Source organism: Anolis carolinensis, chromosome 5, assembly GCF_035594765.1.
Source record: "Anolis carolinensis isolate JA03-04 chromosome 5, rAnoCar3.1.pri, whole genome shotgun sequence".
In the NCBI taxonomy this organism is placed as follows: Eukaryota; Metazoa; Chordata; class Lepidosauria; order Squamata; family Dactyloidae; genus Anolis; species Anolis carolinensis.
In genome coordinates this window covers 24,597,889-24,621,685 of record NC_085845.1, presented here as the reverse complement: position 1 = coordinate 24,621,685, position 23,797 = coordinate 24,597,889, and the positions used below count along the sequence as shown (strand labels likewise).

Here is a 23,797-nt window from a genome sequence, read left to right as displayed (position 1 = left end):
CAAGTAAACGTCATAAAATGCTTTTTTTTTTTCGTGTCAGGAGCAACTGGAGTTGCTTCTGGAGTGAGAGAATTGGCCGTCTGCAAGGACGTTGCCCAGGGGACGCCCGGATGTTTTGATGTTTTACCATCCTTGTGGGAGGCTTTTCTCATGTCCCCGCATGGAGCTGGAGCTGATAGAGGGAGTTCATCCGCACTCTCCCCGGGTGGGATTCGAACCTGGCAGCTTTCAGGTCAGTAACCCAACCTTCAAGTTACGAGGCTTTTATCCCCTTGGCCACCGGGGGCTCCTATAAAATGCTTATGTGTATAAAGATGTCTGTTTATGCAAAGAGTTCCAACAGTTAATTTATAACAAAAGGAAAGCCTTCCAAACATGGCAGAGAGACACCAACTGTGCTGCTAAGAAAAAGATCTATGCCAGTGCAAAAGCTGAGGTCCAAAGAAGGGCCAAAGAACTCAAGAACATCTGGTGGACAAAGAAGGCTGAAGAAATCCAACACTTTGCAGACACCCATGATGCTCAGGGATGTTACATTTGCACCTTTCAAGCATCCATACTGTACAAGTGTCCCTTTTGTGCAAACTGAATAAAGCCACTGTCATTTGGTTTCATCCTGGTGAGATTCTCAGAGTCTGAATGCTGATTCTCTATTTATGGTTAGTAAGTTTGCCAGGCGTCCCTCAGGACTTAGAAAACTCCATCATCAATCTCAATTATTGTCAGAATTGTCCTGAATAACAAATATTTATAGGTAACATATTCAAATAATTCACATGCCATTACTCCATTGGTCAAGATGCAATATATGTTATACTTTTCATGATATTTTCCCTATCTGGTCAGCTAATCAAAAAATGCATTGCCCGATTTACCGGGCAGGGGTTGTTGCAGCGGTGGGTGCTTTCCGGCCCAGCATGGCACCTGTAGGAGGTTTCTTCTTCACAGAAGCCCCCTGCGTGGCGGGAAAGGTTCCCACCACTCGGCCAGCTGGCCAATCAGCAGCGGGCCCTGCCTTGCCTTCTGATTGGCCAGGGACAGGCACTGGTCAGCCCCGGCAGCCTACTTAAGGGCACAGCACAGACACTGTGCCTGCTTCGGTTGTTCCATCCCACCCACTCGGCATATATGTTATGTTTGTGGTTTCAATTAACTATTTTTTTTGTCACAGCTTCAGGTTGATGTGTGGCATGGGCCCTAGATCTGGCTTGCTAACTCCTCCCCCCCCCCCATTGGTAGGAGGGGGAGCATCCAGTGATTACCAGGGGTGCGGCGGTAACGTTGGCTCAGTTTGGTTCTTTCAGCACCCCAGCGTGGATAGCGGTATCGGTTAGCAGCGAGCTACCCAATCCATGATCCAAGATCCATGCATGCCAGCCAACCTTGTTCCTGTAATCAATAAACAAGTTGAGGCCATTTGTTATCTCAACCCTGTGTTTGCGTTATTCTTGGTTCTGCTGACTGGAGGTGTGTAGCCCATGCACATGCAACATCTTAGGCTCCCTCTCTGTCTTGCCTTTCCCATAAGAAAAACGTTGAGTTACTTTGCTTCCACAACAAAGCCCACAACTCAGCCTAAAAAAGATAGTCCTGCATTCTTAACTAATGAGGCTTGGCTGTACCAGCCTGCTACCAAGCAACAATTTTCTACAAAGCAGCACCAAATGCTACCCATCATCCCTCTTACATAAAGGAAGCATTAAAGCATGTACAGTAGAGTCTTACTTATCCAACACTCGCTTATCCAACGTTCTGGATTATCCAACGCATTTTTATAGTCAATGTTTTCAATACATCGTGATATTTTGGTGCTAAATTTGTAAATACTACATACTACAGTAATTTGTAAATTACTACATAGCATTACTGTGTATTGAACTACTTTTTCTGTCAAATTTGTTGTATAACATGATGTTTTGGTGCTTAATTTGTAAAATCATAACCTAATTTGATATGTAATAGTCTTTTCCTTAATCCCTCCTTATTATCCAACATATTTGCTTATCCAACGTTCTGCCGGCCCGTTTATGTTGGATAAGTGAGACTCTACTGTATTAGATAATATATGAGCACAATATCATATAATACAAACATATAACTTGATAGTTGATTCATTATTGTAATACAGTATAGTACACATGCAGTCCGATATACAAAGTACTGTGGTCACGCATAACAAAGGTATTAGTCTCTAAAGGGACGTGGCAGGACATATGAACCTGACAGTCTATTATGCTCATGTTTCACTTATGAAGCTCCTATAAGCATCTTCTTGGCCACTGTGAGATAAGTAATATAGTGGTGTGCAACTGCTAGAAATTGGAGAGCTTCACTAACCCTCCATAGGATCACACAATGCCATGTCTCCTCATGCCGCTCCACAAACACAAATCCAGCAGTCTCAAACACAGTCTCTAAGCAGTGAGGGACAATATCATGACCTTTTTTCACAGCTTTGTTAGTCTCAGGAGTGGGTTTGTTTTGAAGCAGGAAGTCAATCAGAAGCTAACCAGACAGGGCTGATCCAGGAGAGCTTTTCTTGTGCCCTAATTCTATACAGTCACACCCACGTGTATATGCAGCTGTTTAAAGGCATGCTCTGGACAATTTATCTCAAGCATTGTAAACTAGAATGAAGGGCTATAATAAAGGAAATACAAAAGGTGTTTGCCAAAAGCTCTGGTGGGAACATATAAAGCAAAACATTTATGTAGCCAGTAGTGATTACTCTGCAAAACTAGATGCGGTGACTTGTCATAAAAGAGCATTGGATTTGTATAGAAAGGTTTGTGTTCATACTTTCACTCACCCATGAAGGACATCTGCTTAATCATGCTACTATAACATAAGTAATGCTGTGATTTGGACAAAGAAAGCAGCCACTCACTCACCCATAAAGGTTATTGTAACATGACTAAGCAGATTGCCTTTATTTTCCAGGGAAAAACAACAACTGGGGTCCTCCAAGTCAGAGCATGCTCTTCATCCAGACTGAGGACCAAAAGTAGTTTGTTGATTTTTTGAATCATATTCTTTTCTTCCTGAAAGGAAAGATATTAACATTTGTCCATGGTTAAACACATTCCTTGTTTTCTACACTAAAACAGCATGAAATAAGGGGGGGGGGGGAATCAACCTTGGTATAATAAATGTTTTAAGGAAAGCAATCCTAACTGGTATTGAAAACTTAAAAGCTGGTTACTCTGTGAGTTGCTGCCTAACCCATTGAATGGCCAGATTATATTTTCCAAGTATTAATTGTCAACTTTCCTTTCTATCCCTAGATGCTTTAAAATGGAATGCATAACACTGAGATGGATGATTTCTCTTGAAAAATGTGTATCCAAATTGTGGCGTTCAAGCAGGGAAGTTCAGATTTGCTGTTCCAGATCTTAAGATTTGTGTGAGTTCCAAAATATCTTCCACATCAGGAGTGTCAAATTCATCAGTCTAATGGTTGTCTTAAAAGAGCTGGTTGTAATTGTAAGACTGTATAAATGTACGTAACTATGTTGCCCTGGCATTGAAAGCCTCATGGGCCACATAAAATGATGTGGTGGGCTAAATTCGACTTGCATTTGACATGTGTGTTCTACATGAAAGAGAGGGCATCATCATGTTTTTTATCTAGACTGTGTAAAAGCTGATCACAGGGAGTTCTCCATTTGTTGTTTATTAATTCAGTTGTTTCCGACTCTTTGTGACCTCCTGGACCAGTCTACGCCAGAGCTCCCTGTCAGCCGTCACCACCCCCAGTTTCTTCAAGGTCAAGCCAGTCTCTTCAAGGATACCATCCATCCACCTTGCCCTTGGTCGGCCCCTCTTCCTTTTTCCTTCCTTTTTCCCCAGCATCATTATATTCTCCAAGCTTTCCTGTCTTCTCATTATGTAGCCAAAGTACTTCATCCTTGCCTCTAATATCCTTCCCTCCAGTGAGCAGTCGGGCATTATTTCCTGGAGTATGGACTGGTTTGATCTTCTTTTGGTTCAAAGCACTCTCAGAATTTTCTTCCAACACCACAGTTCAAAAGCATCTATCTTCCTTTGCTCAGCCATCCTTATGGCCCAGCTCTCACATCCATAGGTTACTACATGGAATACCATTGCTTTAACTATACGGACCTTTGTGGCCAGTGCGATGTCTCTACTCTTCACTATTTTATCAAGATTGGTCATTGCTCTCCTCCCAAGAAGTAAACGTCTTCGGATTTCCTGGCTGCAGTAATCTTCACACCTAGAAAGCTCTCCATTAGTCTTTCATTATACTGTTAGATCTCAGTAAGTTTATTAGACTAAGTTGGACAATTTCTCTTGAACAATTATATCAAAATTGTGAAGTTCAAACAGAGCATTAATTTCAGCTCTCCCTTGAGTGAGCTCAATAAGAATTGTGCTGCCATTTGTTTGCTTAAGGCACTGTGCTAATTTTGCAAAGTAAACAATCAGTCATCTGGTTTCCCTCCTTCTTTACATTTTAGTTCCCTGAATAAACACTTTTCTAAATTGAACTCTCACTTTGTGCCAGAGAAGGCTGCCAAAGATGTCAGGGTGCTTACTCTTTGAACTGAAATCCTGAAATTATCTATAGTCTTTTCCAAAAAGATATGAGATAATAGAGTATGAAAGAACCACCAGACCAGAGTTCCAAGTGCTTCCACACTGAGTTGAGGGAAAATGATCAAAATGAGCGCCGTTACCTTTCTGCTGGAGCGGTACCTATTGATCTACTCACATTTGCATGTTTTCAAACTGCTAGGTTGGCAGGAGCTGGGACTAACAGCGGGTGCTCATTCTGCTCCCGGGATTTGAACCTGGGACCTTTTGGTCTGCAAGTTCAGCAGCTCAGTGCTTTAACACACTATGCCACCAGAGGCCCTTCACAGATCTTAGGTTCATTGAAAAAAGTGATCTAACAAATCATTGGGTTCCCATTAAAATAAGTGGATTAGTAAATTGTAGCATTTGCAGGACTAGGAGCTGTTTAGCAGATCATTGGTTTCTCATTGAAAGAAGTGGATTAGGAGACTGTCGTGTTTGCACAGTTAGTAGGGGTTTACAGATTGTGGGTTTTCCCTTGAAAGAAGTGGTACATGTTTCATTACCCTACATTTATTGTGTTCCCCTTTTGTTGTTGTTTTTTAAGTTTCAGAACAAAGGACCAAAAAGAGGTTTTTGCATTTCTTCATTTGGACGGAAGTTACCAAGTGAATGGGAAACTATCCAACCGATTGGAAGGAGTTAACCCTCTGCCGTATGATAAGTTAAAGGCCCATTATTTTATTAGATATGGGAAGGAGAAACGCCGGTGTGATGGGGTGCTATGCATCCAGTATGTATCAAGCCTTCTGAAAACACGTGTTGCCTACTTAAAAAGTGTTTTCTCTAGTCTGTGTGATGAGCTCCTAAATCTACTTTCTCTTATGCATCTTTTCATATCAGTGTAGATATCCCTTTTCATACTGGTGTGTTGATATTTTATGCTGATAGCTTCAAATCTGCAATCAGGTCCTGCTTCTTACTAAAGCAGTTAAACATCTATTACCTGATCACACACATATGGAATTTCAGAGGTTGTGCTACAATTTTGAAAGCACTTAATAGTATGTTTGGTCTTATCACTGATTTTCTGTTAAAGCCAGCTGGAATTTTTTTTGGTCAAGGGCACTAGGTTAATGTTTGGCCATTCCACAAGTCTGAGTTGCTTGCTCTCAGGATGGCTGTGCAAAGTGTACACCAGCATGTCCCAACTTTGCAGCCACTAATTGTTACAAGGTTTTCTGTAAAGGCTTCAGTATAAATGGTGGTGAGGGGATACTGGAGATAGGGAAATACTACCTTTTGCTAGATATTTAAAAACCTACATGGATGCAGAGAGAGGGAACCATTACAAATTTGATCAAATTTTTGTGTGACAAATTCTTTCTTGTTTCAGCATCTAAACCAGGGGCAAGCAACATATCAAGTGACCAAATGGCAGCATTTACAGACTAGAACAGGATCCCCTGGTGTCTATTTTTGGCCAGAAAAAAAACATTTGGTGGGCTGATTTTTTGTAAAAGAAAAATGTGACTCAGGGTCCTGGGAGTATTGGGCTTCATGATTCTCACCCTTGATCTAAACACAGCTTTGTGTCAATTTGCATTATATGAGGTATTTTTCATTTACATTGCATCGCACGCGGAACATCCCATATATATTGACTACTACAAGTGTTTTTGTGGCTGTGTCCTTGGCAAGTAAAAAAGGTTGTCTCCCTGTCCACCTATACCTTGGTCCAAGGATGGGAATCATGAAGTCTTCTAGATATTGTTGTAGTGTGACTCCCAGCATCCCTTGTTATTGTCTACGCTTGCTAGTGTGGATGAGAGTCTCTATTCAACAACATATGGCACCTGCATCATTTCCACTTCCACTGTAGTTAATACAGAACAGCATGCCAATGACAGTCTAATTTTAAATTCTGAGAAGGCTGGGACCACCAAACACAGCATTGTCCAAACACGAATCAGGAAATATGAAAGCCACTGCAGACTAAATCAACTAGAGAAGTCAGCTGTAGCAGAACACTTGATGAACCAACCTGAACACAGCATAATATCTGAGAACACAGAAATGCTGGACCACTCTAACAACCACCATGTCACACTACACAGAGAAGCCACTGAAATCCACAAGCGTGTGGACAGTTTCAACAGAAATGAGGAAACCATGAAAATGAACAAAATCTAGCTACTAATATTTAAAAAACTCTAAAATCAGGACAGTAATTAAAGTAAAACATTCTGAAAACAGGGATAGCCAGACATGAAACAATAACGACCAGCTAACACCTCCCAACAAAGGATTCCCCTAGGCAGGAAACAGCCAGGCCTTGAAGCTGCAAGGCCATTAAATGCTAATCAGAGTGATTAATTGCAACATTCACACTTTCCTCCAGCAGACAAGAGTTCTTTCTCCCTCCCTGGACTTTCCACAGATATTTAAACCTCACTAGCCTAGTTTCCAATATACCTCACAACCTCTGAGGATGCCTGCCATAGATGTGGGCAAAATATCAGGACAGAATGCTTCTGGAACATGGCCATACAGCCCGGAAAACTCATAGCAACCCAGTGATTCCGGCCATGAAAGCCTTCGACAACACAAGGTACAATTTGATTAGTTTTAATAATGGTCTATTCCTAAATGCCTAATTCAAAGCAGTCATTGCTGCCTACTAGAGTGCATTTGTTTATATGATGTTAAATCATTCATTACTCATGTTTCAGGTGGTGAGAATTTCCAGGAGCAAGGGCTTCCTGTGCTCCTTTGGAGGAGGAGAAATCACTTGGAGTATGCTTCCTATTAATGTGTTTATAGATATTTATTTATTTAACATCTTGGGATTCAAATTGGTTTAGAATGTTTTTTGAAAAATACAGCCAAAATCTTTATTGACAAATAGGTGGAGCCAAAGAACCTCTGGCTGAAGTGCTTGCACTTTAGCTCTCTGCCTTTATCTATTTTCCAATGCTTCTGGCTTTGTTATTTTTTTCCATAAAAGATGTTAAGCAACATACTTAGCTTGCAGGTAGAGAGGGATCTCTATCTGGTGACAGTTGTTATAATGCCGGGCGAATCTCTGTATCTCTCACACTGAGGAAAAATGTCAAGTCAACCATACTTGGTGAGCTATTAAAGAAACATTAACCAGTTTTTCTGAACCATAATACTACTTCATTGAAACTTTTAACTCGTGAGAGAGCAAACTCTTGGTATTCATGCTTGTAAAAACTAAATGGTCATTCTGCACTTCTGGCTGTAAATTCAGGGTATGCGTGAAAAGAGACATATAGCATTTACACATAACCTAAAACTATATTTATAAAGACTGGACCAACTGAACCTCTGGCTAGTTTTTTGCAGTAAGATTGCAGTATTTTTGCTTTCATTATAAACTTTGTTGCCCCAAAGGGAAAGAGTAGGCCTAATGATTTGAAGTTACAGAAGGTAGTTTTCAGTTGAACATTGGAATGAACTTCTTGATCATTAACAGCAGTTCAGCAATGTAGTAAAAATGGGTGAAATATGGTTATCACTGGTGCCCTGGTGGCAAAGTGCGTTAAAGCACTGAGCTGCAGACCGAAAGGTCTCAGTTTCAAGCCCCGGGAGCGGCGCGAGCGGCCGCTGTTATCTCCAGCTCCTGCCAACCTAACAGTTCAAAAACATGCCAATGTGAGTAGATCAATAGGTACCGCTCTGGCGGGAAGGTAACAGCGCTCCATGCAGTCATGCCGGCCACATGACCTTGGAGGTGTCTACGGACAACGCCAGCTCTTCGGCTTAGAAATGGAGATGAGCACCAACTCCCAGAATCAGACATGACTGGACTTAATGTCAGGGGAAACCTTTATCTTTACCTATGGTTATCATAGTTCTATTTAAAACCAGCCAGAACTTGAAACCTAGTTGGCACAGTCTAGGGAAGAGCTTTGGGGAAATTCAAGTCTGCTGAAGGCTTTAGGGGTTTTGCAATTTGTTAATTGGCCCTATCAGTTTCAGAAAGATTATTTCCTGGAGGAGCTGCAGCAGCATGAATTATGTAACACCAAAGAAGTTAATTGCTTTGGCTGCAGGTCTTTCAGGGATAAGTTAGACCTGTACAAGCCCAGTAATCAGTCATCTCCACACAAACCAATATCAGCAGAACAGAACACACCAACAAATGGAATGTTAACCTTTCCTAGTTTTTTTCAGCTGTTTTGTATTTAATTAAATTTCTTAAACTGACTTGATTCCTGGCTTTAGTGGGAAAGGTGTGGTTTAAATAAAAAAATGATGATTGTGATTGTCATGTTGGTCATGATGATGCCGGAATTTGTAGTACTCCTCAGCCCTGAGAGATGCCTGACAGACTACCTAGCATGGATAGCAAATCAGGAATCGGGAACCGAAGACTCCACCAGGAGGAAGGCAAACGACAGAGGCGTTATTCAATTTGCACAAAAGGGACACTTGTACAGCATAGGTGCTCAAAGGTAAAAGTACACTTGATTGTGTGGGTGCCTCCTATAACAGCTTAGATTACCTTTCTTTCCTACTCTTGGAAAGGAATGGTATGTAGAGATATGCAATAACCGAATGCTAAAAGCGGCTGCTATTGGTCTTATTAGTTAATGGCAAACCGATTACACAATAAAGATCACGCATACATAACAAAAAACTATCGCTCTATCTTGCATTGGCAAGTTCTCAGCAGCCACGTAGGTCCCTGAGGCTGAGCAATTACATCTCCCTGGATGTTGATTAACTACAAAGCCCATCAGTCATGCTACCTTGTCACATGCGCCACCAGAATCTCCGCACATCACAGCCATCCCGACAGTGCCCGTCCGGGAGGCATGGGAACCTATCATCCTGTGCCTCACACCTTTCTGGCTTTCTTCCTCCCTCATCACATGGGAGGAAGTGTCTGCTGGCTGGCTTGCCCCATTGAGGGCAATGCAACACAGGAAGCCTCCCATGTTGCCTCCAGTGGATTTTTTCAGCAGCAATTCCAGTTCAGCCACAACTGGAGTTGCCACCAAAATTTGCCACATATGATGAAGTTGTTAGTCAGTCAATGGAAGACTGTCAAGACTGTACAAAGCTTATTCAGGCTAAAAGTCTGTGGGAGCAACAGACTTGTAACAAGTATTTATCATGACACTGAAACCTGCTTGCGGCATCTTATTTTCCTAGACTGGTTTAGGACTTCATGGAATTTTTTTCTGTGTCCATTATTTACCCATGCCATGCCCTTTGATAACATTAGTGAAGGATTTGAACCGTCCCTCATAACCTCACCTTTCCGCAATATTGCTGTTCCTATTTTGAATGCGATTTCCTGCTTCTTAGCGGGGGGTTGGACTAGATGGCCCATGAGGTCTCTTCCAACTCTACTATTCTATGATTCTATGATTTTGGTTTGGTTTTGTTTCATTTTTAGGACAGTTTCACAGAAAAAGACAAATATAAAAAAATAAAAGGAAAACAGCCAGTTTGGGAATAACATTGCAGGACTGGAAGCCATTGATGACTTTTATTCATTAATATCTATGATTGGGAAGCTCACAGTGGGAGTCTAATCATGATAAGCATTGTGTGATAGCAGCAATGCTTGTTTGCTGACCTCAGGCAATATATTCCTTGATTAAGTATACTTGTCCTCAGTTTTTGCAATTCTTGTGTAAATACAATTAAATTTGATTATTTTAGCTTAATTATTAACTAAAGGCATTGATAATTTCTACTAATTTTTTGTGTTAGAAACTCATCTGATTAGTGATTACACATCTCAGGAGGATGTGCAGTATGTTAGCTTATTAAGCAACATAATGATCCAATTGTGTATGCATCTATGTTAATCCCTCTCACTTGTCCAACTGCAAATACCAGTTTTCAAAATGCAACTTCTTTTAAAAAAATGTATTATTTTGTGTCCACCTATACATCAAAAAAGAAAACTGTTGCCAATATCTCCAACATACATGGCACTGAACTTGAAAACTGCCTTAATGACTTTTTGAATCAGTCCAGGTAAATAAATGGTTGGAAGTAGCATTAGAGGAGTGGCTAGTTTTCTTAGGGCTGGGTCCTGTTAAACATTTCATTTCTCTGTCTAAAAATACAGACCAGACACGCTAACAAAGAGGCTGAAAAGCTACAAAGGCTAGAAACATGAGCACTGCAGGGAAAGTAAGTAGATATTTTCTTTTAATATTGCTTTTTCACTCTAGGTGTATGTATGCATTGCATTTTGTCCAAGAGCAAAGAATAACACCGGGTGCATCAAAGACTTTCCAGGATGTCACTTCCTTTTTTTGTCAATCATATCAAAATGTTGTATAACCTTCCTGCTGTGACAAGTATGTCACACTTGTTCCTACAATTTACAGAGCAGAGGGAGGACTTATAGTGCTCCTCACAAAACAGATGTCCAGGTACCCTGAGTGCCTGATTAGATGGGGTTTTTTTAACCACTTGGCCTTTCTTTTGGCATTAAAAGGAAAGTGAAGTCGTAATAAGCAGAAATCTTTCTTCTGACACTGAATTAGTCAAGCTTTGTTTGTGAATGTTGAGAAATGAAGTGGAAATGAAATGAAGAAGTCATGACATGGAGGAATGCACCATACATTGTCAGATAGCAGGTGTGCAGAAAGAGCTTGCAAACTGGAAGCTTGCACCACTATTTTTTTTTGTGGGGGCTGCACTTTTAGACAGTTTTAATAGGGAACAAATTATACTGGACTCATTTGCAGTTTAGGGTCTCTGATTTTATTTTCCAAAATAATTTTTAGGAGAGTGAGGCAGAAAAAGGAAGGAAGGGTCTCCGATTTTGAGGGACTGCTAATATGACTAAATAACATTACAGTTCAAGGCTTACGTAATAGTTGAAACAATACTGACTGACACTTTTTCTTCATAATACTAAAGAATCCCCGTGTACTTGGTGGCATAACTCAGGATAGGACCTCAATGTATCTTAATCTAGCCTAAGAATAAGCACCATTTAGCATTTAACAAGTGAGCCCATAGTAGCACCATAATATACCTGTGCATTAGGGCCACATGGGCAATCTTTATGACATATAGAACAGCAGTGGGATGCATGCAACCCTTCAAAATGTGCTAGAATGCAACTCCCATGAGCCATAGCCAGCCAGCACTGCCAATGGTAAGGAATACTGGATGATGCAGCCAATACGTCTGGAAGACTGCATTATTCCCACCTCTCATATACCAATATCACCTCATCTTTTCTTATTTTTAACAGGTCATCAAATGCAAAGCAGCTGTAGTCTGGGAACCCAAGAAACCATTTAGCATTGTGGAAATTGAAGTGGCTCCACCAAAAGCACATGAAGTCCGTATAAAGGTAACAGAAAGAAACCTACAGCTGGATTAGTGCTGATGAGCAGCATTCATTCACATTCACTCACATCAGGTTGGCTCTACCATTGGGTAGAGTAGAGCATCTGCTAAAAGAGGTGGAGATTAAGGAACAGTTTTTTCCCTGCCATTCCCTTTGCTCCTGGTAATACAAACTCTTGCCTTCAGAGGTGTCTAAGCATGTTTTTATGATGCCAGTATTGTGGTAGCATATAAGTATAGTTAAATTACGAAATGCTCTCAATACCAAACCATCCCTCAGATTCCAGTGATCATGATTCTTATGATATTGCCCAGTTGTAGCACCATATGCCGCTTTAACAGCCAGGGCAACATCTTACAAAACTTTAGAGTTTTCAGTTCAGCTCTCTGGTGGGTGTTCTAACTTCCCCTCCCTAAACTGCAAATCCCAGGATTCTATAACAAGTTCCCATGGCAGTTAAAGTTTAATTTAAAAAAAGGTAAAGGTTTCCCCTGACATTAAGTCCAGTCATGTCTGACTCTGGGGGTTGGTGCTCATCTCCATTTCTAAGCCGAACAGCCGGTGTTGTCCCTAGACACCTCCAAGGTTATGTGGCCGGCATTACTGCATGGAGCGCCGTTACCTTCCCGCCGGAGCGGTACCTATTGATCTACTCACATTGGCATGTTTTCGAACTGCTAGGTTGACAGAAGCTGGAGCTAACAGCGGGCGCTCACTCCGCTCCCGGGATTTGAACTTGGGACCTTTCTGTCTGCAAGTTCAGCAGCTCAGTGCTTTAACACACTTCGCCACTGGGTTGAATATAGTACTATAAAAACAGTGCAGTGTGATAAGGGTACATGTCAGAGTTGTACAACATATTACACCAGTAACAGTTGTTGGTACAGGTGCCAAGTACCAGTCATGATAGTTGGTGTCTAAAAGTTAATTGTCTACTGTGAGATATCTTTGTCTTTTCTTCCAGATCTTAGCTTCTGGAATCTGTCGCTCAGATGACCATGTATTGAGTGGTGCACTAATAGTGAACTTCCCAATTATTCTTGGTCATGAAGCAATGGGTGTCGTGGAGAGTGTTGGGGAAGGAGTTACTAGTGTGAAGCCAGGTATGGAAAAGCATACAGAGTGCAGCAAAAGAATGTCAACCCAAACCCATTATCAGTCATGATAAGGGCTCTTCCAAATGTGGTAAATGTGTGGGGACATTGCAATATATCTTTTACTGTGATTCCTAATTTTTTTAATGTCCAAACTTCATTTCTGTTGTCCTGAACTATTTTCTGCCAATTCCTAGTCCCCCTCCCCACAATGTCTTGTTCCAGTTCCAAGTGAGGTTGTTTTTAATTCATTCCAGGACACACTGGAATACCATGAGTGAAACTGCACTTTTGCATTAGCACTCTGTTGTAGTTGTGTGCCTTCAAGTTGTCTCTGACTTCTGACAACTCTAAGGCAAACCTGTAATGTGGTTTTCTTGTAAAGCTTAATACAGAGGGATGGTGCCTTTGTCTTTTCTGAGGCTGAGAGAGTGTGATTTGCCCAAGGTCACCAGTGGGTTTTCATGACTGAACAGGGATTTGAACACTTGTCTCCATAAACCAACTCTCAAGCTACTTAGCACCCTATAACCTAACTTTTTAAAAAGCACAGAGAGAATTAAATTTTACTTTCAAACCATTTTGACACACTATATCCAATTCTTTCTTTAAAAAAAAACCTTTTGAAGAAACCCTGTGCATATCCAATAAATCACTACAAAAAGTCTCTCCCCAAAATAGTGTGACTGGATGTAGAGTTGACTACAACTGGGAAATGCAAGGATATATTATAGAAATTCACATTTCTTTCAACCATCTGGAAGAATTGTAAAATAGTGAATCAGTGGAGGTATGTTGACTTTGATTTTGTAATATAGTGGACTTTGCCTCTTGCAGTAAGTTTTCTATAAATGTTAGACTTTGGGACTTTATTAAGTAATGCATCTACATTTTTGTAAGAGTCAGCAGCTTAATGTTTTACTTAATGTTAGAGAGAACATGTTAATTAGATGGCCTAAACACCACACTCCCATAATACCCATCAGGGCCATCCACTGAAGCTGAATGGTGGAAGGACAATAAAACAGAAGTTGTTCTTCAAGAAGTTGTTGACTGCTGTCAAGTCAACTTTGACTTATGATGTTCCTATGAATAAAAGACCTTCATATTATGTTGTTGTCAACAGCCTTGCTCAGATTTTGCAATCTCAGAGCTGTGGCTTCCTTAATATCAAAACCTTAGACCCCCAAAATGGGTCCCAACACCCATGCTGCCAAGAGTGCCAGAAAGCTAGGTTAGCGATCTCAGCAGTTGACCTTCAGCTTTAATCAACCAAGTAGCATAAGCATGCATACACATCTCAGGGCAAATCCCCTTACCAAGGGTCTGTGTATCTAACAATGGGCTCAGACTGAAAGGTCATGCACATTGCCCAATTCCCTGCTAGACCCTTTTCCTGGGAACCAATTCCGAACATGCCAATACCTTTGCCACCCATTTTTTTAAGCAATCAAGTCCCATTTTCCTACTTCAGTCAGACAGGAATGGATCCATTAGCACCCATTACCTTGAACCCAACCCACATTCGTTTCCCCCACACACCCACAAGATGCGAATCCAGAAACAATTGCAAAACTTCAAACTGAGCAATGACCGTTTATTAAAATTTCTGCCGGGCCAGAAAACCAATCAGTGGCAGCAACAGATGGCACATCTCAGCCAGCAAGCGTTGAGACATCTTCAGCCTTCTTTTGCCAAAGGGGTCACTAAAGATCATCAGAAATATGTGTTTTCTGATGGTCTTCGGAGACCTCTCTGAAGCCCCCTCGCAACTCCCCAGGGGTTCTGACTCCCCGGTTGAGAAACGCTGCTTTAATCTATCTAGCAATTTCAAGTAGGCTCATAATATTTTTTATAATTCACAGGAGACAAAGTTATTCCACTCTTTCTACCACAGTGTGAAAAATGCAGTTTTTGCATACATCCCAAAGGCAACTTGTGCGAAAAGGCTGAGTAAGTTCATGTTATAATTCATAGGAGTAGACTTTAGCAGGACCCTTTTAGTGTCTGGTCCTAGATTGTGAAGCCTTTTTCATAGGGAGGCAAGGCTGGATGCTGCATTGAGGTTCTATCTGCAGCAAATGAAGATCTTTTCATTCCAGAAAGTTTTTGAGAATTGATTGTTTTAAAGGAAAAATCAGTTTTTAAAGTGTACTATCCTTTTAAATCAGTGTCTTAAATGTTGTCAATTCTATATATGATTTAATATTTTAAACATAATTTTTGCATATTTTTAGCTACATGTATTGTTTTAAAAGTAATTCTTTTTCTTTTGTAAACTGCATGGAATTCTAGCTTGGGGAAATGTAAGGTATAAATAAAGAAATATAATAGAACATATTAGAATAATTCTGTTACCTATTTTGTCGTTGGTGAAACCCACGCCTCTATGATTTCTCCTTTCCAATATTTTAAAGCTTTGGAATACCAACTGGATTGATGTATGATGGCACTAGTCGATTCACTTACAAAGGACAACCAATCTACAAGTTTGTTAGCACTGGCACCTTCACCGAATACACCGTGGTGCATGAGGATGCGGTGGCCAAAATTGATGCTGCAGCTCCTCCTGAGAAAGTGTGTCTGATTGGCTGTGGATTTTCGACTGGTTATGGTGCGGCCGTTAATTCTGCCAAGGTGTGGATTACTACATAGCTGGTTGACTTGCTGCATGTTAAATTTGTGGCATGTACACAGTTTGCATTTATGACTCACAATAGTTACATATACCTGCAGATAACTCAACCCTAGTTGAGGGTAGGTTTAGGGCCAAAATGAGGGATTTTGATATCACTCGTGGATGAGTCAGGGATGGTTCCACAAAGAGGGAAAGCACCAACATGATAACAAAGCTACGTCACTGACACAATATGTAACCACTCATATTAAAAACACTCTTACAAAAACAGAGCATCATGCAAGATATCCCACTGTGAAACACACTCCTGATTCCATAGACTCAGAGGTCCCACTAGTGTCCCCAGCTTCCCACTTCCCTCTTGAGAATGTTTATAGTATGCATTCAGTTTTCAATGTTGTAACTTCCCAGCTGATTGTAAGATATGGTGTGCAGCAATTTTTCAAACAAACAAATATCATATCAGGAATTGCATGCCATGTTTATTTGTGTTTGTTAAGATGTTTAACTCTATGTTTACTCTCAGTCTCAGGATGATTATTTTTATTTTGATATAGGTGGAACCTGGTTCTACGTGTGCTGTTTTTGGACTGGGAGGAGTTGGACTTTCAACAGTGATGGGCTGTAAGGCAGCTGGAGCCTCCCGAATTATTGGGGTTGACATCAACAAGGATAAATTCCCTAAAGCTAAACAGCTGGGAGCCACTGAATGTGTCAACCCTCTGGATTTCAAGAAGCCCATAAATGAAGTGCTGTTTGACATGACAGATGGAAAAGGCGTTGACTATTCGTTTGAAGTCATTGGACGTACCGATACTATGGTGTGTACATGAAATTGAGGTGCAGAACTAAAATTGAGAGCAAATATCTCCATTTTCTTTCTTCCTGTTCTCTCCCTATCCCCAGTGTTCTATCCCAATAACTTTCTTCCTCCACCCCTCTTGTCACTATTTTGAGGGGAACTGAGAGTAAAAACAGAAATATTTGAGAATAGTATGGGATGGTTGTGGAGGTTAGGGAATGTTCATGCATTTGAGGGCATTCAATGTGATTTGGGGGCAAACATTGCATAGATTTTTAATAGGGCATTCAGGAGACCCAGATGTAGGTCCTGAGCTACATTGTTTCAGACCTCATCCCACAAGGGTGGAAAAGTGGGGAGAATCGACTTTTTATTGTTTCTATTCATTTTGAAGACAGAATCCCATGGATCTCATGAAACGACATAGGACTGCTTATAGTGGTGACGCATGGTATTTTGTCTTTAAAATGTCTGCAAATTGGAAGGTTGTGAAGTCCGGGAAGAATCGACTCCACAGCTCTCCCTGTCCATAAAAATGGCTAAAACTGTTATACATTAAGATGGGATGGAACTGTTGGATTTTAAGGTTGGATGGGAGGCCACTGAATACCACACAAAAAAGATGATTTCCCACATTCCTCCCTCCCTGGTAGGATGTGGTCTCTGGTCTCTGCTAAAACACATCCCTTCAATCAATTGTTTAATGGCTCAACACAGGTAAATCCCATTAATTCAATGGGTTTACTCTGGTTGACACTATAAGTTTTAAGTCTTTTCCTCTATGGCAGTGGTTCTCAACCTGTGGATCCCCAGATGTTTTGGCCTTCAACTCCCAGAAATCCTAACAGCTGGTAAACTGGCTGGGATTTCTGGCAATTGTAGACCAAAACACCCCGGGGAGTCACAGGTTGGGAACCTCTTCTCTATGGATCTCCTTAAAATTGGTTATATCACAATCCAAGTCTTATTTGGGTGGCTTTTTCAATACTATTTCAATTTTTCATACTATAAAACCATGATAGAAGTGGTCTAGCATTTCAGAGAAGAGGAGGATATTATGGCTAGCATAACAGATATTTTATGGCTTGATCTAAATATTTGACTTTGGATTTTCTTTTAGATGGCTGCTATGACTTCCTGCAACATAAACTATGGCACAAGCGTGATTGTGGGAGTGCCTCCTTCAGCATCTGAGATTACCTTTTCCCCCGGACTTATCTTTTCTGGCCGTAATTGGAAAGGATCTTTATTTGGAGGTAAGGTATAAATTCCAACTCCGACCCCTCTTCCATTAGAAAAGAAGCATTACAATATATAACACAGAATGCATGGCAAAAATGGGTGGGGAAGATCAATGTGGCGCTGGTATAGCACATTATTTTAAGAAATTTTCCCCACCATGTGTCGAAACCCCTTGAACATATTCTGGAATAGCTATTAGCCTGATTGGACAATATAAGACTGTTAAGGCTGTTAAAAATCTATGGGACTGAAAAGTCTTTAGTGTACATGGCACTTGCCAAATCTTGACCTCACATTCTCTTATTTGCAGGCTGGAAAAGCAAAGATTCCGTTCCGAGACTGGTTTCAGATTTCATGCAGAAAAAGTTTGTTCTGGATCCACTCATTACTCACACCATGCCCTTTGATAAAATCAATGAAGGGTTTGAACTACTCCGGTCAGGGAAAAGGTAAAACCTTCCTCTGTTTTAATAGCTGCCCTTTGCTCAAAGAAGAGTAAACACTTGTAGCCCTAAAGAACTGGCATGTCTTTACCTACAGCTGCAATACTCATTTCACAGTCAAAAGTATGGGCCAGTCATTAATCCACTGTATTTTCTTCAATATGGGAGCAGGGGAACACATGGAAACAGGGCCGGTCCAACGTGGAGGCCTTTGAAGCGGCTGCTTTGGGCACACGTCAAGGGGGGCGCTGTCGAGGCCTCGGCAGCGCCCCCATGTAAATTTACTGAGGAGGGAGGTGGCGGCGGGGACCATCGCCTCTGTCCTCAGTGAAGAGCTAGGCCTCAGATGAGGCCTTCGCTGAGGAAGGAGGCGATGGTCCCTGCTGCTGCCTCCTCCTCCCTCCTCGGCGAATGCGGAAGGCCTATCTGGGGCCTAGCTATTCTCGCAAGGTCTTGCGAGGACTCACGAGACCTCGTGAGAATAGCTAGGCCGCAGTAGGCCTTCTCTGTTTGCCGAGGGTGGCAGCTGCAGCGAGACCATCACCTCCCTCCCAGGTGAAGGCCTTCCGCGTTTGCCAAGGAGGGAGGCGATGGTCCCGCCGCCACCTCCACCCTCGGCAAATGGGGAAGGCTTACTGCAGCCTAGCTATTCTCGCGAAGTCTCGCGAGTCCTCGCGAGAATAGCTAGGCTGCAGTAGGCCTTCTGCGTTCACCAAGGAGGGAGGCTGTGGCGGGAACCATTGCCTCCCTCCCAGGTGAAGGCCTTCCGCGTTTGCCAAGGAGGGAGGCGATGGTCCCGCCGCCACCCCCACCCTCAGCAAACAGGGAAGGCTTACTGCAGCCTAGCTATTCTCGCGAAGTCTCGCGAGTCCTTGCGAGAATAGCTAGGCTGTAGTAGGCCTTCTGCGTTCACCAAGGAGGGAGGCTGTGGCGGGAACCATTGCCTCCCTCCCAGGTGAAGGCCTTCCGCGTTTGCCAAGGAGGGAGGCGATGGTCCCGCCGCCACCTCCACCCTCGGCAAACGGGGAAGGCTTACTGCAGCCTAGCTATTCTCGCGAAGTCTCGCAAGTCCTCGCGAGAATAGCTAGGCTGTAGTAGGCCTTCTGCGTTCACCAAGGAGGGAGGCTGTGGCGGGAACCATTGCCTCCCTCCCAGGTGAAGGCCTTCCGCATTTGCCAAGGAGGGAGGCGATCGTCCCCACCGCAGCCTCCCTCCTTGGCGAATGCGGAAGGCCTACTTCAGCCTGGCTTTTCTCGCGAGGTCTCGCGAGGACTCACGAGGTCTCGCAAAGACTCGTGAGACTTCGTGAGAACAGCCAGGCCGAAGTAGGCCTTCCGCATTCGCCAAGGAGGGAGGCTGTGGCAGGGACCATTGCCTCCCTCCTTGGCAAACGCGGAAGGCCTTCACCTGGGAGGGAGGCAATGGTCCTTCCCGCTGCCGAAGCCACCACCGCTGAAGCCGCCGAAGCCCAAGCCAGTATGTGCAGGGGGGGGGGCGCAATTTCGGGGGGGGGGCGCGGCCACTAGGTTTGCTTACAAAGTGAAATTACCTAGGGCCGGCCCTGCATAGAAACATTGCACTTTCCATGTAAATAGAGCAACAATGGATGAGGTAGGTCTAAGTTGTTTTTTGCACCCATCTTGAAGAAAGTAGGTGGGTAAGAGCAATGCCTGAACGGAATTGAAGAAAATGTATTCTTCAATTCTAAAATGCACTTTCCATCCTATATAAATATATCTAAAAATGGGGTAGGTTGTAGAATTGCAGGGATATCTTGTGTTTTGTTGGTGGTGGTGGTACTGAAATTACGGCGCATCTTACAATCGATGGCATAATTGAGGAAATACGGTATTCCATGGATGAACTAATGAAAGAGGGAATTGCTAAAGCTGCACAAAAATGGTATTACTGTTGAGGAAACAATTAGTTTCAACCAGTCTACTGGAATTATGGTCTATTAGCCATGGGCAAACTTGGGCCCTCCAGGTGCTTTGGACTTCAACTCCCAGAAATCCCAGCTAGCTTACTGACTGTGAGGAATTCTGGGAGTTGAAGTCCAAAACACCTGAAGGGCCCAAGTTTGCCCATACCTAGTCTAGATCCATCCTATTTAACTCTGATGTTTAGAACAGAGTTCATTATTATGTTTTCTGATGTTTCAGTATTCGCACCGTTCTGGTATTTTAAAGATCCCAGTGATGAAGAAAGTACACGGCAATGGCACTTGCAGACTGAATTCCTCCAGATCAAAAGACTACACACTCGATAATGGGACACCAGTGGAAAGGATGAATTCCTGCTGTGTTGCCAGTAGTAATTACATTTTATCAACTTGAAGGTGCTTCACCCCACTGATCTCAATGAAATGTCTATTTCTCAGTGGATAATCATTGCAATCACTGTTGATCAGTATCTTGAAATCATGTGTTTTTTCATTGATGTTAAAAATAATTTTACAAAATTTTGATGGTACATAATATTTTTAGAAAATTCATTGTTTTTAAAAAGTTGTAATTTTGGAATATAGCTTTGTATATTTGAGAATGAATGTTTTTTCCCAAGGACTTTACATCACACTTATCTTAACCTCTCTGCAATTTGGAATTTTGAAACAAAAGTCTAAACAGAAACAAATAACTGATATGAAATGTAATAAATGGTCACCTTGGTGCTCACTGGAAAGTAGAGTTTGGAACTGCTGGCCAAGATTCTGCAATGGAAGACAGTGGCACTATGATGTGTCTCAATCTCACCCCTTCCAGGACTCAACTTTTACAGTCCTCATTTCCCACTCATTTGGTAGCCAGTGACAAGCCAGGAACATCAGAGAAGTATCTGATTATGATTTCTGGCTAGAGTCAGACTATTGGCATCATCTACTTGGACCTCTGAAGGCCTTTCATTCTGATACAGATTTAGCATAGGCCCTTATTTGTAAATGTCAATTTAACACAAACCTACTTATGTTATTTCCCTCTCCTAATGTAAATGGAATTGAATTTGATTTTTTTTATTTTATTATCCAAATGCATTGACACTATTATTTAGGTAGAGTTGCTGTCTCTGTATTAGAAACCCTATCTATTATGACACCATAACTGCTGGTTGCCTGTCAGTCTATGAGTGTAGCCAGTATGTGTAGCCAAGGTGAAAGACACTACAAATAGCAGGAAGAATTGAATTGGGCAACACACTTGATATGAATGTCAAGAAATGTTCCTGAACAGTCTTAGGGGTCCTTTCACATTATATCATTTTTAGAGTTTGACTCCACAACAGGAAGGCCCTTGTTTTTGTGTGTGTGTGTCAGGAGCGACTTGAGAAACTACAAGTCACTTCTGTTGTGACAGAATTGGCCGTCAGCAAGGATGTTGCACAGCGGGCGGTTGGATGTTTGATGTTTTACCATCCTGTGGGAGGCTTCTCTCATGTCCCCGCATGGGAAGCTGGAGCTGACAAAGGGGAGCTCACCCTTCTCCCTGGATTCAAACCACCAACCTTTCGGTCAGCAGTCCTGCTGGTACAAGGGTTTAAGTTGTCAAGACTGTTGAATAGACTGTTACTATGACTTAATTGGTTAGTGAAAACAGAATGAAATATTGGGAAAGCGGGTTAGCTACACATGCAAGAAAAAAATTGTGACTGCACATTTTGCCTTATAATTCAGCTTCTGAAAAGAAAAATTGTAGAAATGAACACTCATAAGGAAAGTCTTGAAGATTTTGCAAAGAGGTCTATGACTATAAGACTGAAATTAAAATCAGATTTACACCCCATTGTGCTTATATTTTCATTTTATTTTTAAGGTGTGCCAATTTTATAAATTTTGCAGAATCAAACTATAAAACTATATAAGAACAAGCAACAGTAGAGACCGTTATCTCTAATAAAGTAGGGAAGAACCTGCATCCGGCAACTGATGTCTCTGTAGGCGTCTCCAATATAAGTCTTAACTTTTTGTTTATTAGCTCGATGTGGACTTTCCCTTGGTTTAAAGAGGAGGGCGAGATAAGAGTTAGGGTAACACTGGCAAACTTTTAAAGTGTGTATAGGGGGTAACAAATAGCAACTTTTGTTGTCACTGAATAACGATTGATGTTTATATTCTTTTATTATACTTTTGTATGGATGATGATTCAATATTGATACAATACAGAAATAATACAAACATTAGTCCTATACTACAACAATAATCCATTATAGAAATATCTCAGAGCAAAAAACACACCCAAACACATTTTGAAGATGAGTAACAAAATCAAAGGCAAAAGAAAACGCAAAAATAAGAAACATGTAGTTAAGAAGATCAAACCAGCCCATACTCCAGGAAATAATACCCAGCCACTCACTGGAGGGAAGGATATCAGAGGCAAAGATGAAGTGCTTTGGCCACATAATGAGAAGACAGGAAAGTTTAGAGAAGACAATGATGCTGGGGAAAAAGGAAGGAAAAAGAAAGAGGAGCCGACCAAGGACAAGATGGATGGATGGTATCCTTGAAGTGACTGACTTGACTTTGAAGGAGCTGGGGGTGGCCACGGCCAACAGGGAGCTCTGGCGTGGGCTGGTTCATGAGGTCACAAAGAATCGGAAGTGACTGAACAAATAAACAACAAAAAACATATATTTCTACTGTACTGATGGCAGATTTCTAGCTACCCAAATTACCCTACAAAAATTTCAGATTTTGTTATAATTATGTGGTTTTGTGATGACTCATGGGCCTTGTAGTCCCGTTCCTAACACTGTTGTGACAGATGAAGAGGAAAACTTAGGTTTCCCACCGTTTCAGCCAGAATTGGAGCTTTTTCAGCCAGAATTGGAGCCCTTGCACCTGCAGGAGATTTGCCTTCCAGAAGTCTGCCAAACAAGCCTTGAGCCGAAATCTCCCCCATTTTCTCGCCACGATTATTATAAACAACAGAAAAGCGCTCAGGAGGCTTCTCGCAGGAGCGCTAGGATAGCTGCCAGGCATTCAGCTGATTAAGCCTGCTTCCCATGGGAAACTTTAGGGAGTCATGCATCTGGACACAGAGAATGGCTTTCGGTTCTGGTTCCCCAGAGAATTGTTCTTTGGTGGGAAAACGAGATCCTATTTAGGTGTTTTGCCCACGTAGGAATCTTGCGGAGTCAATTCGTCAGCTTCGGGAGTAGGTTGTGTGTGGACTACGCTACTCCCGCTTCCAAGCCCTCGTTCCCGTTTCCAGCCTTGCTTTGCTTCCCAGGACCTTGTCTTGCTCCACGGACATTGCCTTGCTTCCCGGACCTCGCCGCGAATTTACCACGGATCCTGTTCTTGCTCCTCGTTTCTTGTTGCCTTGAATTAAGCCTAGTGTTCCAAGAATCAAGTTTACTTCCAGCCTTGCTTAAGTTTCTTGGACTAAAGGACCTTGTCATCTCCCCTCACTTTGCTTGGCAAAGTGAGTGTTTCGGTTATTGGATTACAACTTTGGACCTGAATATTTCATATTGGACATTGTTTCTTTGGACTAATTTTGACCTTTCCTGAAAGGTCTACTTCTGGACTATTTTCTACACTTGTTTTTATTAACTTTATATACTCCTACAATAAAGATATTAGATAGATTCTGGCCTCTGTGTATGGTTATTGGTGCTCTGCAGCCTGGGTCTTGACAGTTTGACTCCGCCACCTTAAGCACCAATCAACCTAGGCCAGAATGTCTA

At 42.0% G+C, this 23,797-nt stretch overlaps 1 protein-coding gene across 1 annotated transcript; it reads left to right on the top strand.

The window, feature by feature from the left end:
• The first annotated feature begins 10,581 nt into the window (after positions 1-10,581).
• LOC100553136 (alcohol dehydrogenase 1B) lies at positions 10,582-21,888 on the top strand. Its single transcript, XM_003225737.4, has 9 exons — positions 10,582-10,716; positions 11,795-11,896; positions 12,858-12,996; positions 14,853-14,940; positions 15,405-15,624; positions 16,183-16,446; positions 17,548-17,683; positions 17,980-18,118; positions 20,275-21,888. The coding sequence occupies exons 1-9, from the start codon at positions 10,699-10,701 to the stop codon at positions 20,297-20,299; spliced, it is 1,131 nt and encodes a 376-aa protein (XP_003225785.1). The 5' UTR covers positions 10,582-10,698; the 3' UTR covers positions 20,300-21,888.
• Positions 21,889-23,797: the final 1,909 nt, after the last annotated feature.

What these genes read in the sequence shown, in the direction of transcription:
- LOC100553136 (XM_003225737.4), top strand. An exon ending in CGGCCGTTAATTCTGCCAAG is followed by an intron (nt 15,625 to 16,182) that starts GTGTGGATTACT and finishes ATTTTGATATAG; the next exon opens with GTGGAACCTGGTTCTACGTG. An exon ending in TTGGACGTACCGATACTATG is followed by an intron (nt 16,447 to 17,547) that starts GTGTGTACATGA and finishes ATTTTCTTTTAG; the next exon opens with ATGGCTGCTATGACTTCCTG.